A 16,740-nucleotide genomic window follows, 5' to 3' on the forward strand; every position below is an offset into this window, starting at 1 on the left:
CTACTATGCTGATGGGACAGCTTCTCCCATAGGCATAGTTAATCCACCTCCGTGAGAGTGGGGTAAGGTCAGTATAACTGCGTCACTCGGGGGTGTGGATTTTTCACACCCTTCAGCGACTTAGTTATCCCAGTGTACGTTTATAGTGCAGGCATGGGCCTTATATTCCAGCACATTCATGAGACATTTTCAATATCAGGGATGTTTAATCTTCAGTTTCTATTGTTTTTTAAAAAATCTTAAAGTCAATCATTTCAATCCAGCTCATTTTGCAAATCAGAAAGGAAGAATATAAGGGGAAAATTAAGTATTAACATCTTTCGTACCTCTATAGCACAACATGACATGACATTTGAAATCATCTCTTTATGTTCCTTTTTTTTCATTAAGTTGTTCTGGTAGGGGTTCCTCCGCAGGCTGGTTTTGTTCGGATTCTCCCTTTTTGTCTAAAAAATAAATGTTATAAAACATTTTATAATCAGATTCTTTGTTTTCCTTTAAAATAATACAGATTTTGACTGCAATAAGCTATAGTCTTCCTAAACTATGTAAAACACTATATAAATACTAATTTGTGGTTTCATTAAAGTAACTAGTGCCCTTTCAAGAAATAACATTTGTAGCTCCAGGAAGAGAACGTGAAAACAACTTCCATGTTAAATAACCATGTGTCAATGTTCACTAGACATGATGGACTCAATTCTGTACCCAGATATGTACATAGAGCTCCTATTGATTTCAATGAGACATCCACATGTCCAGTTGAGTGCAGAAGGTGATTGGATTATCTTATTTCTTCCTCTCACTCTTCATTGGCAGCCCCTCCCCTGGCCTATGTTTTTTCTGTCTTCCTGCTTTGTAGTTAAAAAGAAAAAGAAAAAGAAAAAGAGCAGTTGGGGCTTCTTCTCTTCCCCTCCAGAGGGGTCAGTGTAGGGGCTCTGGGCTACAAGGGTCTTTTTGTCTATGAAATTAAGGGGGGAGGGGGAGGCTACTCACGTCTCCACTGCATTCCAAGAGCGGGGAAGCCTAAGTACAGCTACTTCCAGTAGAACAGTCATAGATGCCAAAAATAGGATTTACAATTTAATAAACAAACAGATAAATCCCCTAAAAGCTATGAATAACCACTGCTATCTAGTCATCTAATTCACTGTTGTCTATCTAGTCCATACTCTTATCATCACTTTAAGGACAGTTGTTTTTATGGTCAGCTTCAGTAACAACTCTTGTCCTTTCATGGTGCATAGGCCCAGGCAAGATGTATTCTTTCACAGCATGCAGGGCCGGCTCTAGGCACCAGCAAAGCAAGCAGTTGCTTGGGGCAGCAGATTTGCAAGGGGCGCAAGAATCCAGCATGGGAGCTGAGAACCAACAGGGGGCCCTGGGAGCTGTAGTTCCTTGGTTAGCTCTCTGCCTATAGAGCCAGCCCTGGAGCAGGGAAAGAACTACATTTCCCAGCATTCCCTTGGCCACTAGCAACAGGAAAGGGTGGGGGAAGGAAAATGGTACTGAAATCTGCAGCTTGCTGTGAATGGTAGGAACAGAGCCAGCTCTAGGTTTTTGGCCGCCCCCTCCCTGCACCCCTGTATTGCCCCAGCCCTGGACTCTCCCCCGCCCACACCCCCTGCTGCCCCAGCTCTGGCCCCCACCTGCACCCTCCTGCTGCCCCAGCCCTGGGCTCTCCCCCGCCCACACCCCCTGCCACCTCAGCTCTGGCCCCCACCTGCACCCTCCTGCTGCCCCAGTCCTGGGCTCTCCCCCACACACACACACCCTGCCTCCCCAGTCCTAGGCTCTTCCCCCCCCCCCGCACCCCCTGCCACCCCAGCCCTGGGCTCTCCCCCACCACCCACACCCCCCTGCTGCCCCAGCCCTGGGCTCTCCCCCCCCCCCCCCGACCCAGCTCTGGGCTCTCACCCCACCCGCACCTCCTGCCGCCCCAGCTCTGGCCCCCACCTGCACCCTCCTGCTGCCCCAGCCCTGGGCTCTCCCCCGCCCACACCCCCTGCCACCTCAGCTCTGGCCCCCACCTGCACTCCCCTGCTGCCCCAGCCCTGGGCTCTCTCCCCCCCCACACACACCCTGCCTCCCCAGTCCTAGGCTCTTCCCCCCCCGCACCCTCTGCCTCCCCAGTCCTAGGCTCTTCCCCCGCACCCCCTGCCACCCCAGCCCTGGGCTCTCCCCCACCACCCACACACCCCTGCCGCCCCAGCCCTGGGCTCTCCCCCCCGACCCGCACCCCCTGCCGCCCCAGCTCTGGGCTCTCACCCCACCCGCACCTCCTGCCGCCCCAGCTCTGGCCCCCATCCGCACCTCCTGCCACCCCAGCTCTGGGCTCTCCCCCACCCACACCCCCTGCAGCCCCAGCTCTGGCCCCCACCTGCACTCCCCTGCTCCCCCAGCCCTGGGCTCTCCCCCAAAGAAGGAATTGGGGGGACTAAATGGACGGTGCACCTCTCTATCTGAAGCCTAGCAAGGGAGGTATGTGGATCTCACTAGAATTTAAAATGAAAAGTAAGGGAGAGGAGGCTCTGGACCTGGGCAGCTTTAGATACAGTACCAGGCACTTAGGAGGAGTTCCACTTCTGAGCCATGGAAGCAGAAATTGACTTTTCCTTTCCAGATATAGCTAATATTCAGAAAGGGAATCTAGCACCTGCCTTCCAGATTTGAAGACCCTCAAAATTCAGGAGTGCTCAAGCTCAATTTGGGCAGCTGTTACTTCATTTCCCCCAAATCAAATATACTGATCCACTGTAACTTGCTGTAGAAAAAGTAGAATAAATTGAGCAATAAATGCTTCCCAGTGGTTATTAGGACTGGAATTGCTATTTTCAACAGCCATTGCTTGTTTTTTTTTTTTTAAGTTTTAGTTTTATTTGTTTAAAAGGAAGACCGTGATAGTGCATTCCCCATAGAAACAAAGAATGGAACAAAAGAATAATCAAGGCACCTCAACTTTTCCTCATTTATGGAGGACAGTCTTATAATATGCATCCAGATATCCTCCGGTCACACAAGCTGAAAATTGTTCCACTTTACTGCAGTTCTGTAACCATATGGGAACCAATCCTGTCTGTGTTCTGTGCACATCCAAAATTCCTTCTGAATGACCCGCCCTGGGAGTGAGTTACCAGTGACCCAGGGCTGGTGCAGTTGGGGGGGGAGGGAGGGGGGAAGCCCAGGGCTGGGGTGGAGGGCAGCCCCAAATTTTTTTGCTTGGGGCAGCAAAAAACCTAGAGCCGGCCCTGACAGCATGTATGACCTTTTGCAGGTCAGAAGTTGGGAGGAGTTTTTATTGATATTGATACCTGAATGATAGTTTGAGCAGACATTGTTTGTGTGTTCTGTGCTACTGTGAAAGAAAATGGCAAGAGGTGATTTTTTTTTCCTGCTGCAGAAGATCTGCCAAGGTAACAACCAAGAATATACAACAAAACTAATGCATGTTAAAGTGATTCACTTGCACGCTTAGAGAGTAGGCAGATTCACTTGAAGTCGAACAACTAGGCATAGTTGATCATAGTTGATACAAAATATCCAAGCTAATAATGAAAATAATATAAAACTAAAATAAAAAGGGAAGACAAAAAAGCAAAACCTAAAAACATTATATGTTCATCAGGCATATGAAATATATAGAGTACATTGTATATGTAGTATGTATACATACATAAAAAATATATACACAGGACATATACTGTTTGCGTATACGATTCTGCTTTCACAGTTTACAAAAAAATCAATGAAAGCACACTTTATTTTGTTACTACATTCATGACACATTCCTCTCATCAGTCATCTACTCACAGTAAGTCAACCAAAGATTGAAGACATATGAAATCTACATTTGAGAAGAACAGCCAATGGTGTATGTTCCGTAATACAGTATTTGCACATCAGTAAGGTTGCCAACATAGAGAACGAATGGTATTGCAAGGGCATTGAAAACTAACCCATTTTACCACTAGTAGCCAGAGCTGTGCAAATAATGGATTCTTCAGTTTGCTGACAATTTTTAAAAAATCTTTCAGACTGCACTGAAAATGAAATTTTCAGCAAAGTGAATAGTCAAAAAAAATGTTTGTTTAGATTTCAAGTGGAAGGGAGAGCTGCTTTGAAGGTATTTTAAATAAAATTTGAAAGAAATTTCTAAAGAATTGTTTTGCACCAAAAAACATCTAAATGTTTTGTTTTGGAAATGTCAAAATAAAATAAAATGTTTAAATTTTTTTTGGAGGGGGGGAGTTTTGTTTTGTTTTCCACATGAACAATTCAGTGAAATTGCAAAACATTTCCATGTCACCAAATCTGCATTTATTTATTTATTTTTAATTCAGCCAAAAAATTTCAGACAGCTCTACTATTAGCCTAATCTTGCATTCCTTCAGCACCAAAAAACATCACTGGAAGCAGTGGAAGTTTTAGATGTATAAAGAATGCAGGTTCAGAACCTCTAGGAGTTCCATACAAGAAAGAGTTTTGGAAATAGAGCAGATTATGTACAATATATGTTGATAGCTGAACTCTATCAAATCTGTTGCCATAAATGTAAAAAATCAAACAGGCAAATGAACTAAAAACTCCAGTTCAACAAAAGAGACTGGAAAACAGTACGGAAAATGACAAACACCAACTCAGCAGTATTAAGGGGTTTTCAGAAAGATACACAATAGGTTTTAATGTAACCTGCCCCCTCTCCCATAGAGTATATAAAGTAGGACTCTATCAGGGTTAAAAATGCAATAAGCCTGTAAGTACATCTTTGCAGACCCATGAATTAAGAAAGCCAGTGCTGCATATGGTCACCTTTATCACCAAATCTGGAAGTAACACAAAACCTGTTTACAGAAAAAAATCAGTGTATAATGCTATTGTCCTCACAACATTGCTCTATGATGTGAAACATGGCCCTGTTATCAACGGCACATTAAGAAGCTTGACAGTTTCCATTTGTGACACATACAGCAGATGCTGGGCATCAAATGGCAGGATTGGGTGTCCAACACAGAAGTTTGGGCAAAAGCCGGTTTGGTTGGTATTGAGGCTCATTTGATTTATGCCCAGGTGTGATGTGCTGGTCATATAATTCATATGCCTGAGACCTGTCTATCAAAACCAATACTATATTCCAAATTAAGCTCTGGCAATTGTGGAGGGGAGATGAAACGCTTCAAAGATACTCAAAACAAAATCTGCACACGATGAATAGATCTGATTTGATCTTCGAGCAACTGGCAGCTGACCACATAGCATGGCACCATGCTGTAAGGATGGGTGTCCACAACTTTGAGAAGATATTGCACAGTTGGAAGCACAGCGCCAGGTACAGAAACAACATGCAGTTGTCAACACAACCAGGCAATGGCTCTGTGGTCAGTGTGGTAAACATTGTTCTTCCCAAAGTGGTCTATGAATCCATGCAAACATCCCCTAATACAAACTAAGACTGTCGAAGTCGCCCTCAAAATCAGAATGATTGGATGAAAGAAATGTCTGCGAAGGATTACAATTCTCTGAACATCAGCAAAGAGCTAGTATTGCACACATAAGATTTTCATATTCTGAACTGACTTTTTTGGCCAGAAATATTTAATAACCTCTCCACAGCCTTAGAAATAAATATCCCACGATCAAGATATTATTACTACTCCTTGTCCTTCCAAATTAATACACACTCACCATTGACAAAATGACTCAGAATAGCCTTGACAGTAGGAAAAATAATAATTCTCATGAAAAGGTGAAACAGTGAAGGTCTATCTCACACTGAATAGCTAATGGCTAGAATACGGTAGTAGTAGTAAAGATCATACTATTGGAAGAAAAAAAGAGGAAGACAGTTCAGAATGGATTAGATGAATGAAATAACTATCTGGGACAAGCATTAAAGCAGCCCTCTTGCTGTAAGTAAAAGCCTGAGTCCACTGCCTTGACAAGGAAATAAATCTTTGCACCACAACCACAGTCATCAAATGTTAACAAATTATTATTTTGAATATAAAATAATATATGACCCTATGTCTCTGCAAATTTCTCTATCACGAAGCAGTTACAGAACAGATTTTTAAAGGCACAACTCTGCATGCACCTGATGTACACCAGCCAGGTGAACATGTAAAATGTGCATCTAAAAATACCCAAAATATGTAATTTATAATTCATATAATTAAAATACAATACAGTTAATAACAAACTATTTCCAGATGCGTCTTCCAGTGGGGTGTGTTCATGTAATAAAAGGTCAAAATGTTGTAATACTTTTACAATATAACTTTGCAAAAAGAAAGCATAGGCACAGTGTCCTACTGTTATGTTATGAAATTATAAAGGATATACACACAGTATTATAAATCAGATATGACTGTGATATGACATGAAAGGCTGCATGAAACAGCTAACTCAAGTCCTGATTCAGAAGTTTATTTAAGAACTTGCTTAAGTGTTAGGCTGTCCACACTCTTCAAAGGCACTGTAGTGGTATGTGTAGGAACATATATGTCTTCAAAACAGCACAAAGTCTTTGTTCTCATGAGGGTCAGCATAGCCCTGGATTTCATATGCCTTGGCATTCCACCATTGATTCTGTATGTCTCTAAGCTTAGATTGGATCTCATGACCAGGGATCCTAGAAATCCATTTCCCACAGAAAAATGTGGAATTTGCATTTTTATAGAATCTTTAATTTTTACATTTTGTGAAAAAATAAAAACATCAATTAACTAAATTTTACTGAAAGTACCAGTGTCACCTATTCAGTGTGAGCAACCTCCCCCTCTTGTGGCTGATTTTTGAATGTGATTTAAATTTACATGGCTAAACATACGCCAATAAACTGCTTCCAGTGTATAAAGGTTATTCCATAGCATATAGGAATTTAATGCATCTCAAATTTCACTTCAGCCTCCAGACATGAGTAATTAAAGTTATGAAAAGATGCTGAAAACTTTAAAAATCACCCCTAAAGACTGAGTTTGGCAAGGACAAATTTCACATTGATGTTAATGTGCTGTTCTATACCATATACAGCAAGGCTGTAGATTATGTTTGAATGCAGACAAATATAAATTGCAATTCTATTAATTTTATTATAATGATTGATGGCACTAGTAGGCTTCAAACTTGCTTAAAAATTGTAAATATATCAATAAAATATTGTGTTTAACTGATACCTTATATATTGTAGCTAGGGAAACTAAAGTTCAGTGTTTCATTTTAATCACAGAAAAATGAAGATTCTTTTTTTTTTTAATTGGAGAACTTTATTTTTTTAACATGGAAAATTAGGATCCCTACTCATGACACAGATTCTTGTATATTATAACTACCTACAGGGACATGGGATGCAACAATTTGAGGATGCAGCTCATGTTTTTTAGTGAGTAGCTGTTGAATTTCTGGACCACTCTTGTCAAACTAATCAATGATGTCATTTTGCTATACCCAAATTGTCAGGAGCAGCTTGATGTACCATGTCATGAAAAGTAGCCCACCCACTGTTTACATTAGCAGTAGTAGCCAAGCCAGCACAGTCAGACAAAGCTGCAGTAATATTATTACAGAGCTCCACTTGTGTAGCTTCATCTTGTAATCGCTTTATGTTAAGTAGTCTGATTGGCTTAGATGACTTATGACACACTGGTCGACTTACTAGTAATAGTTTGGAGCAGATCATGTAATGGTCTGTCCAGCAGTCTGCCCTACGCATGGCTGCAATGATTTGTACATCCTGTAGATCTTACGGATGGATGGTAGTCAATAAGATCCCATTGTTTGGGTCTTGAGTGCATCCATAATCTCTTTTTGTTTTTGTTTTTTGTCTGGTAGGTAGAAAAACGTATTTGTGATCACTAATTGCCACTTAACAGTCACTAAGTAGCAGAGTTCCATTGCTATTCTCTTTTCCAGTGCCATACTGTCCAATGGCAGGCTGCCAGATTTCCATGTTACTGCCAACCCTTGTATTAAAGTCCTCCATGATAATCAGTTTGATACTGATGTAGACACAATAAGTTTGTCTAAGTCACTATAGAACTTTTCTTTCTCATTGTCGGCATTTGTCATGATAGGAATACAAGCGCTAATGATAGTAACATACCACTTATGTTTCAATGCCAACCACAGAGCCATAAGACTATCACTTATGCCATTAGATAGACTTTCGAACTTGGAAGCACTGGAGTTGGTAATGGCAAAGCCAAGACCCAATTGTTGTGGCTCTGAGGATGGTGACCTCACCAGAAGAATATGTACCCTGCACTGATCTCTGCGAGTTGCCCTTTGTCAGAGAGTCCGGTTTCACCAAGTGCAGCACTGTCAATCCTATACCTTACCAGTTTCCTTACAAGTGCTGTGCCTCTCTCAGGTTTGCTGGTGGTAGGGTTGTTGCATAAAGTCCTAATATTCCATGAAGCATTTATAATTGGTGTTGTGAGCCACCTACATTCAGATGTGTGACTACAACCACCAGCATCACTACACCGGTGGCTTTGCCCTTTCCCCTCACTGTAAAACTTTCCTCCATCATCAGATCACGGGCATGAATTATTTTCCGTGGTGATGGCTTGTGTCATACCATCCACGCTCTTTTCCATTCACCTGTGCTCCAGTGGCACGCATTCCCAAGAGAACTGGCAAGAGTTAGGGTTCAGGCTATAGCTGTCAACGTGGAATTATTCCATGAGCCCTCTATAGCAGTGGTTCTCAAACTATTTGATTGGGCCCCCTTTCTTTGTGTCTGCAGTCATTTACACACACACACCAAGTACACATACAGCAACCCAGCTCTGAAGGCAGAGAAGAGAGCAGCGGCTGCTGGCCAGGCACCCAGCTCTGAAGGCAGCGCCGCTGTCAGCAGCAACACAGAAGTAAGGGAGGCAATGTGAAAAAAAACGGTTACTCACCTTTGTAACTGTTGTTCTTCGAGATGTGTTGCTCATATCCATTCCAATTAGGTGTGCACGCGCTGCGTGCACAATCGTCGGAGATTGTGTTGCTAGGGTAGAAAACTAGCAACCCTAGCAACACCCGGTGGGTCGGCTGTGGAGCCCCCTGGAGTGGCGCCTTCATGGCGCTGGATATATACCCCAGCCGACCCGCCCCCTCAGTTCCTTCTTGCCGGCTACTCCGACAGTGGGGAAGGGGGGCGGGTTTGGAATGGATATGAGCAACACATCTCGAAGAACAGTTACAAAGGTGAGTAACCGTTTTTTCTTCTTCAAGTGCTTGCTCATATCGATTCCAATTAGGTGACTACCAAGCCTTACCTAGGCGGTGGGGTCGGAGTGAGACATCGCTGAGTGCAAAACCACTGATCCGAATGCAGCATTGTCTCTGGACTGCTGTACAAGCACATAGTGAGCGGCGAAGGTGTGGACCGATGACCAAACCGCCGCTCTACAAATGTCCTGGATCGGGACGTGAGCCAGGAAGGCAGTTGAGGAGGCTTGGGCCCTCGTGGAGTGGGCGGTGAGGCGTGGTGTCGGGGCACCAGCCAGGTCGTAGCAAGCACGAATGCAGGACATGATCCAAGAGGAGAGACGTTGCGAGGAGACCGGTAAACCTTTCATCCGGTCGGCCACTGCAACGAAGAGTTGCGTCGTCTTCCTAAACGGTTTCGTACGCTCAATATAGAAAGCAAGGGCCCTGCGTATGTCCAAGGAGTGCATACGCTGGTCTTGACGGGTGGCGTGCGGCTTAGGATGGAAGACCGGGAGAAATATATCTTGGTTCACATGAAAAGCTGATACCACCTTGGGAAGAAAGGCAGGGTGGGGGCGAAGCTGCACCTTGTCTTTATGGAAGACTGTGTATGGAGGCTCAGACGTGAGCGCCCTGATTTCAGAAACACGCCTCGCTGAAGTGATGGCTACAAGGAAGGCTGTCTTCCAAGATAGGTAAAGGAGTGAGCAGGTAGCCAATGGCTCGAACGGGGGCCCTGTGAGCTTGGAGAGAACCAGGTTAAGATCCCACGCCGGAACGGGTTGACGTTGCTGTGGGTATAGCCGGTCTAAGCCCTTGAGGAATCTGACAACCATCGGGTTAGAGAAGACCGAGGAAGCGTGTTCTCCTGGGTGGAACGCCGATATAGCGGCCAGGTGAACCCTGACCGAAGATATCGCCAAGCCCTGCTGTTTTAAGGATAGGAGATATTCAAGTATAAGTGGAATAGACGCCTGCAAGGAGGGCGTGGCCCGCTGCTCGCACCAACAGGAGAAACGTTTCCACTTGGCTAAGTAAGTGGTCCATGTAGAGGGCTTTCTACTTCCCAGTAGAATCTGTTGCACGGGATGTGAGCATCGTAGCTCTGTCTGATTCAGCCATGGAGCATCCACGCTGTAAAGTGGAGCGATTGCAGGTCGGGGTGACAGAGTCAGCCATGGTCCTGAGAGATCAAGTCCGGGCACAAGGGAAGCGTGATCGGAGTTTGTACCGATAGCTCCAGAAGCGTGGTGTACCAGTGCTGTCTTGGCCAAGCTGGAGCGACTAGAATCATACGTGCCTTGTCTCTGCGTAGCTTGAGCAGTACCCTGTGGACCAGTGGAAATGGAGGGAAAGCGTAGAACAGCTGGTCTCTCCACGATAGGAGGAAAGCGTCCGACAGGGAGCCCGGAGATCGCCCTTGGAGGGAGCAGAACATGTGGCACTTCCTGTTGGCTCGTGAGGCGAACAGGTCGACCTGGGGAAATCCCCACCTCTGGAAGATGGAATGGATGATATCCGGGCGAATCGACCACTCGTGCGTCTGGAAGGATCTGCTGAGACGGTCCGCTAGAGTGTTCTGGACTCCAGGGAGGAACGATGCCATGAGATGTATTGAGTGGGCAATGCAGAACTCCCACAGGCGAATGGCCTCTTGGCATAGGAGAGACGACCGGGCTCCTCCTTGCTTGTTGATGTAGAACATGGCCGTGGTGTTGTCTGTAAGGACTGACACGCAACGGCCATGTAGGAGACCGAGAAATGCCTGACAGGCTAGGCGCACTGCCATCAGCTCTCAAACATTGATGTGCAGAGCTAGTTGGGATGCGGTCCACAGGCCCTGGGTATGGTGCTCCCCGAGGTGAGCGCCCCAACCTAGAGATGAAGCGTCCATGACCAGGTGCAGGGAGGGTAGTGGGGTGTGAAACGGCACTCCTGCGCAAACCACCTTGTGATCCAGCCACCAGGTGAGAGAGGTCACGACCGAGTTCGGAACCGTGACCACCATGTTCAGGTTGTCCCGATAAGGACGGTACACCGATGATACCCAGGCCTGAAGTGGGCGAAGCCGAAGTCTGGCATGCCTGGTTACGTAAGTGCAAGAGGCCATGTGTCCCAACAGGCCGAGGCACGTCCTTATTGTGGTGATCGGGAAGACCTGGAGTCCGTGGATAATGTTTGTGATGGTGTGAAACCGAGTGTCTGGCAGAAGAGCTCGGGCGAGTCTGGAGTCTAAGACTGCCCCGATAAACTCTATTCTCTGGGTTGGCTCCAGAGTGGACTTTTCTTTGTTGAGTAAAATGCCTAACTCGTGGAATGTTTGTAGTATTATCTGGACGTGAGTTTGAACTTGCTCCCTGGTGCGGCTGCGCACCAGCCAGTCGTCTAGATACGGGAACATCTGTATCCTTTGTCGACGAAGGTATGCTGCCACCACAGCCATACATTTGGTGAACACTCTCGGAGCCGCAGACAAGCCGAAGGGAAGGACGGCAAATTGGTAGTGCACATTGTCTACTACAAATCGAAGGAAGCGCCTGTGGGGGGGGGTAGATTGCTATATGAAAATATGCGTCCTTCATGTCGAGGGCGGCGTACCAGTCTCCAGGATCCAGGGAAGGGATGATGGTCCCCAAGGAGAACATGCGGAACTTCAACTTTACTATGAATTTGTTGAGTCCGCGTAAATCTAAAATGGGTCGCAGACCCCCTTTTGCTTTGGGGATCAGGAAGTAGCGGGAGTAAAACCCCCTGCCCCTTAAAACCTATGGCCCCCATAGAGAGGAGCCCAAAAACCTCCTGTATAAGGAGATGCTCATGAGAAGGGTCCCTGAAGAGGGACGGGGAGGGGTGGGGGGGGGGGGACGAAGAAAACTGGAGAGCGTATCCCCTCTCCACCGTGCAAAGGACCCAACGGTCTGAGGTTATAAGGGACCAAGCACGGTGGAAACGGGAGAGGCGATCCCGAAAGAAAGGGAATGGATCCTGGGTAGTGGCTGGCACGCCGTCCTCGAGCGCACCTTCAAAAATTTTGCCTAGGTCCTGAAGGTGGTCTAGGAGGGCCTTGGTTCTGACCGGGTTGGGGGCCGGTCGACCTCCGTCTACCACCTCGCCCCCGCCTTCTGGGGAAGTCCTGTCTTGGACGAGGAGGAGGAGGGTAGAACCTTTGTGGCTGGGGCCTAAAGGGCCTGCGCTGGGGTCCTGGGACATGCATCCCCAGGGAGCGCATGATGGTTCTGGAGTCCTTGAGGCTCTGCAACCGAGAGTCCGTCTTGTCCGAGAACAACCCCTGGCCCTCGAATGGCAGATCTTGCAGGGTCTGCTGCAGTTCTGGCGGTAACCCCGATACCTGGAGCCAGGAGACGCGTCTCATGGCTATCCCAGACGCTAGTGTCCTGGCGGCAGAGTCCGCTATGTCCAGGGAGGCCTGCAAGGTGGTCCTAGCCATCTTTTTACCTTCCTCCACTAGGGCCCCGAACTCTTCTCTCGAGTCCTGGGGGACCAACTCTTTAAATTTACCCATGGAATTCCATGAGTTGTAATTGTACCGACTCAAGAGCGCCTGTTGGTTTGCGGCTCTGAGCTGCACACCCCCCGCTGAGTAAACCTTACGCCCAAACAAATCGAAGCGTTTGGCGTCCTTCGATTTGGGCGCTGCCGCCTGCTGACCATGACGCTCTCTTGCGTTCACTGAGGAGACTACTAGTGAATACGGCGGAGGGTGTGTATAGAGGTACTCATGGTCTTTAGAGGGGACAAAGTACTTCCTCTCTACACCTCTGGCAGTGGGAGGGATGGAGGCCGGGGTTTGCCATATGGCATTAGCATTAGCCTGGATCGTACGAATAATGGGCAACGCCACCCGGAATGGGGCATCAGCTGAGAGGATGCTCACCACCGGATCCTCCACCTCCACTATCTCCTCAGCCTGTAGGTCCATGTTCCGTGCCACCCTACGCAACAAGTCTTGGTGGGCACGGAGATCTATTGGAGGTGGGCCTGAGGCTGTTGTACCCGCCACCGCCTCATCTGGGGAGGATGAGGAGGACGCCTCAGGGGGTAAAGGATCCAGATGAGGGTCCGGCTCCAAGGGTCCCTGATGTGCAGGATCCCCTGCACCGGGGTCTGGGGCCTGCATGGGTGTCGGCACTGGAGCCTCCATACCCCCTGGGGGAGGACGGGAGATGGTGGCCTCAGGTACCCTGGGCTCAGAGTGTGCCGAGCGAGAGGCCGCTGGTGGAGCCCCTTGAGCTTGGTGATATGCCCATGGGGTCCAGAAAGACCAATGTGCAGGGTCCTGTCTAGGGTCCTCTGCCCCTTCCTGCCAATGACCCAAGTCATCTGCAGCCTGACCCTGAGCAGGGTATGCTGATCGGGAAGCCCCTTCCGACGAGCGAGACGCCGATCTTGAGGGCCAGGGCGGTGCCAAGCGTGATTGCAGGGGCTCGTCCTGGTACGGTGCCGAGCGGTGCCGGTCCACAGGCGAGCGGTCTCTGCGCGGTGCCGGTGAGCGGTACCGGGATCGAGAACGGTGCCGATGGCCATGCCGGTACCGGGATCTAGATCGCGAAGACGAAGACCGTCTGTAGACTCGGTGCCGGGAGTGGCCTCGCGAACGGGAGCGGCGCTCATACCGGTGCCAGGAACTGCGTCTGGACTCCGACCGGTACCGATGCTCAGGTCAATGGCGAGAAGTAGACCGGTGCCGGGAGGAAGATCAGGGCCGCGAGTACGACCGGCGCCGAGATGAAGATCGGTGCCAGGACTGCGAGCGGCGTCGGGACCTGCTCCGAGTCCGGGAGCGGTGCCGCGAGTCCACGCTCGGAGGTGGAGGGCGTACCAGGGCAGGCTTGCCCCTGGATTGCACCGTGCGAAGGGGATGCGGTGCCGCGGGCTGAGATGGCGCCGGCTCCGTGAGGGCGAGAAGGTCTTTCGCCGTTGCAAAAGTCTCCGGCGTAGAAGGGAGACAGGGCTCAACCACAGGACAAGGCGGTGAGCTAGTCCGCACCGGACTCAACGGCCCTACACCCGGTGCCGGAGTCAACGGTGTTGATGATGCCTGCACCCTCTGGCGCTCCGAAGCCGGACGCGGCTCTACCACCGGTGTGGGGGGAGCCGGTGCCTGTTGGACGGCAGCGTCCTGGGTCTTGCGGGGTCTTTTATGTCCCGGAGACAGGGAACGGCGCCAAGGGGCTTGCGGCGGACATGGTGCCGAGGGAGGACGGTGCCGTGGGGCCTTATCCGCGTCTGCTCGTGGTGCAGTACCGGAGGGTGCCGCTGGGGCGCTGCGCACCGAGGCGCTCGGTGCCGGAACTTGGCGCGCCGAAGGGAGATCTGGGCTAAGTGCCGCCTCCATAAGGAGCTGCTTAAGTCTAAAGTCCCGCTCCTTTTTGGTCCTGGGCCTGAAAGCCTTGCAGATCTTACACTTGTCCGTCTGCTGAGACTCCCCTAAACACTTCAGACAAGAGTCGTGAGGGTCTCCCATTGGCATAGGCTAAGCACAGGTCGCGCACGGCTTAAAGCCAGGAGCCTTGGGTATGAGCCCGGCTGCGTGCCGGGGGGGGAAAGGGGGGATAATAGCCCCCTTAACCCCCGCTAACTATTTATAACTACTCTACAAAACTATTAACAACAAACTACTAATCTAAAAGTATATAACCAACAACTATCTACAAGAATGAACAAGTAAAGCTAGGGAGAGTGGAGAACAGCTATGCCGCGCTCCACAGTTCCAACGACCATCACGGGCGGTAAGAAGGAACTGAGGGGGCGCTGGGTCGGCTGGGGTATATATCCAGCGCCATGAAGGCGCCACTCCAGGGGGCTCCACAGCCGACCCACCGGGTGTTGCTAGGGTAGAAAATTCTCCGACGATCGTGCACGCAGCGCGCGCACACCTAATTGGAATCGATATGAGCAAGCACTCAAAGAAGAACTGATATTTGTCACTATCACTTTTCACAGCAAACTTAACTCCCCATTGCCACCCTTACTTCTGTGCTGCTGCTGCCACCCCAAGGCGGACAGCCAGAGTCTAGGCACTAGCCAACCTATTAGCTATATGAGACAGCATAAAAATAACTTTGAAATAAAGTTGGCTAACAATCTGACAAAGAGCAAATTCATAATTTAGCAGCAGGGGGAAAACTGTTGCTAAGTCCTTTTTTCACTCAGACCCTCATCAGCCAGTTCAATACACTTATACATGCTGGCTTGCAGCTCAAATTTCAAATCTGCTGATGCAAGAGATTCCTAATCTACATCATTCAGTGTATGAAACCTACAATCAGAGATTTGACTGGGAGTGTTTATGCAGGAAGGTGAAAGTCTGCTACATCTAACACAAAATTAGGATGATTGTATTAGTTTTCTGTTGTAAATTTGTCCTGTGCAGGAGTTCTTTCTAATCCATCAATAACTGCATAACGTACCTTCTCCAGGCTTTTTGAGAAAGAATCCAAACATATTTTTGAAGCTCCATTCTTTCTTCTTTTCCTGAAATAAAAATCATCAATATTTTTCTATGCAACAGGTTCAGAGACTGTGACAGATTGACTTATAAGGAAAAATTAAAACAGCTAACGTGGATAGAATGGCTACAAGAAAATGAGGGGAGACTTGCTAGCAGTCTACAAATATCTGAAGCATACAAAAAACCAAATTCAAACACAATTTAAATTATTTTCTTGGACATACAAATGCAATTCCCACCGAAGTTAGTGGGAATGTCCAGAATAATTTCCAAGGAAGAATTTGGCCCAAAAGATAAAAGAGAATTATTTAGGTGTAATTTGGAGCAATTGGATGGAATCAAGGAAGGTTAGATATAGTGAAAAACTTCCTTATAGGGAGCTATTACAGCATTAGGCTGTAAAAGAACTAAATGAGTGTGCAAACTTTTGGAGTTGTGCCACCCTTACTATTCACAGAATTTGTCCCCCCACCCCCCATCGCCCGTTCTGAAGGCCAGCAGAAGTAAGGGTAGCAATGCTGCTTCTGCTGGCAGCAGTGCTGCCTTCATAGCTGGGTGATGGGAGAGGTGCGGCTGCTGATCGGGACATTCATGTTGTTTGTGGCACGGGAGGACTATCTTTTTTTAATCCTGCTCCCGTACCACCCTGCAATACCCACTCTATTTTTATCCAAGTCCTGCTATTATGGCAGCGAGTCCTGCAGGATCCCAGTTCCTTTGTGCCTCCCCAAAGAACCTCTTGTGCCCCCCAAGAGGGGTGTGCCTCCTAGTTTGCGCACCACTGCTCATTAGAAAAATAGAGGCCGGCGCCTGTAACTGCTCTAACTCATTGTTGCAATAATGACTTGATATTCCTCTACAGATGGATGATATGCTAAGTGACGGGCCAAAATCCCAATAATACGTATGTAAGATCTTGACCACAGTCTTTGTAAGAACCTTTCACATAGGCCTAAATTCCACGGCTTGGTCTGAGGCATGAGGCCTAGTTAACAATGGACAATACATAGAATATCAGGGTTGGAAGGGACCTCAGGAGGTCATCTAGTCCAACCCCCTGCTCAAAG

General features: G+C 48.0%; 1 protein-coding gene across 1 annotated transcript in view; it reads right to left on the minus strand.

Annotated features, from left to right (window-relative positions):
• Positions 1–366: 366 nt before the first annotated feature.
• The window catches only part of DCDC2C (doublecortin domain containing 2C), a 108,921-nt gene continuing 92,547 nt past the window's right edge, over positions 367–16,740 (minus strand). Inside the window, exons 11-12 of the mRNA XM_065402188.1 lie at positions 15,633–15,696; positions 367–446 (exon numbers count right to left, since the gene is read on the minus strand). Coding sequence (XP_065258260.1) covers positions 367–446; positions 15,633–15,696 — 144 coding nt within the window. The remainder of the gene's footprint in view (positions 447–15,632; positions 15,697–16,740) is intronic.

The sequence above is a fragment of the Emys orbicularis genome, chromosome 3 (genome assembly GCF_028017835.1).
Source record: "Emys orbicularis isolate rEmyOrb1 chromosome 3, rEmyOrb1.hap1, whole genome shotgun sequence".
Lineage (NCBI taxonomy): Eukaryota > Metazoa > Chordata > Testudines > Emydidae > Emys > Emys orbicularis.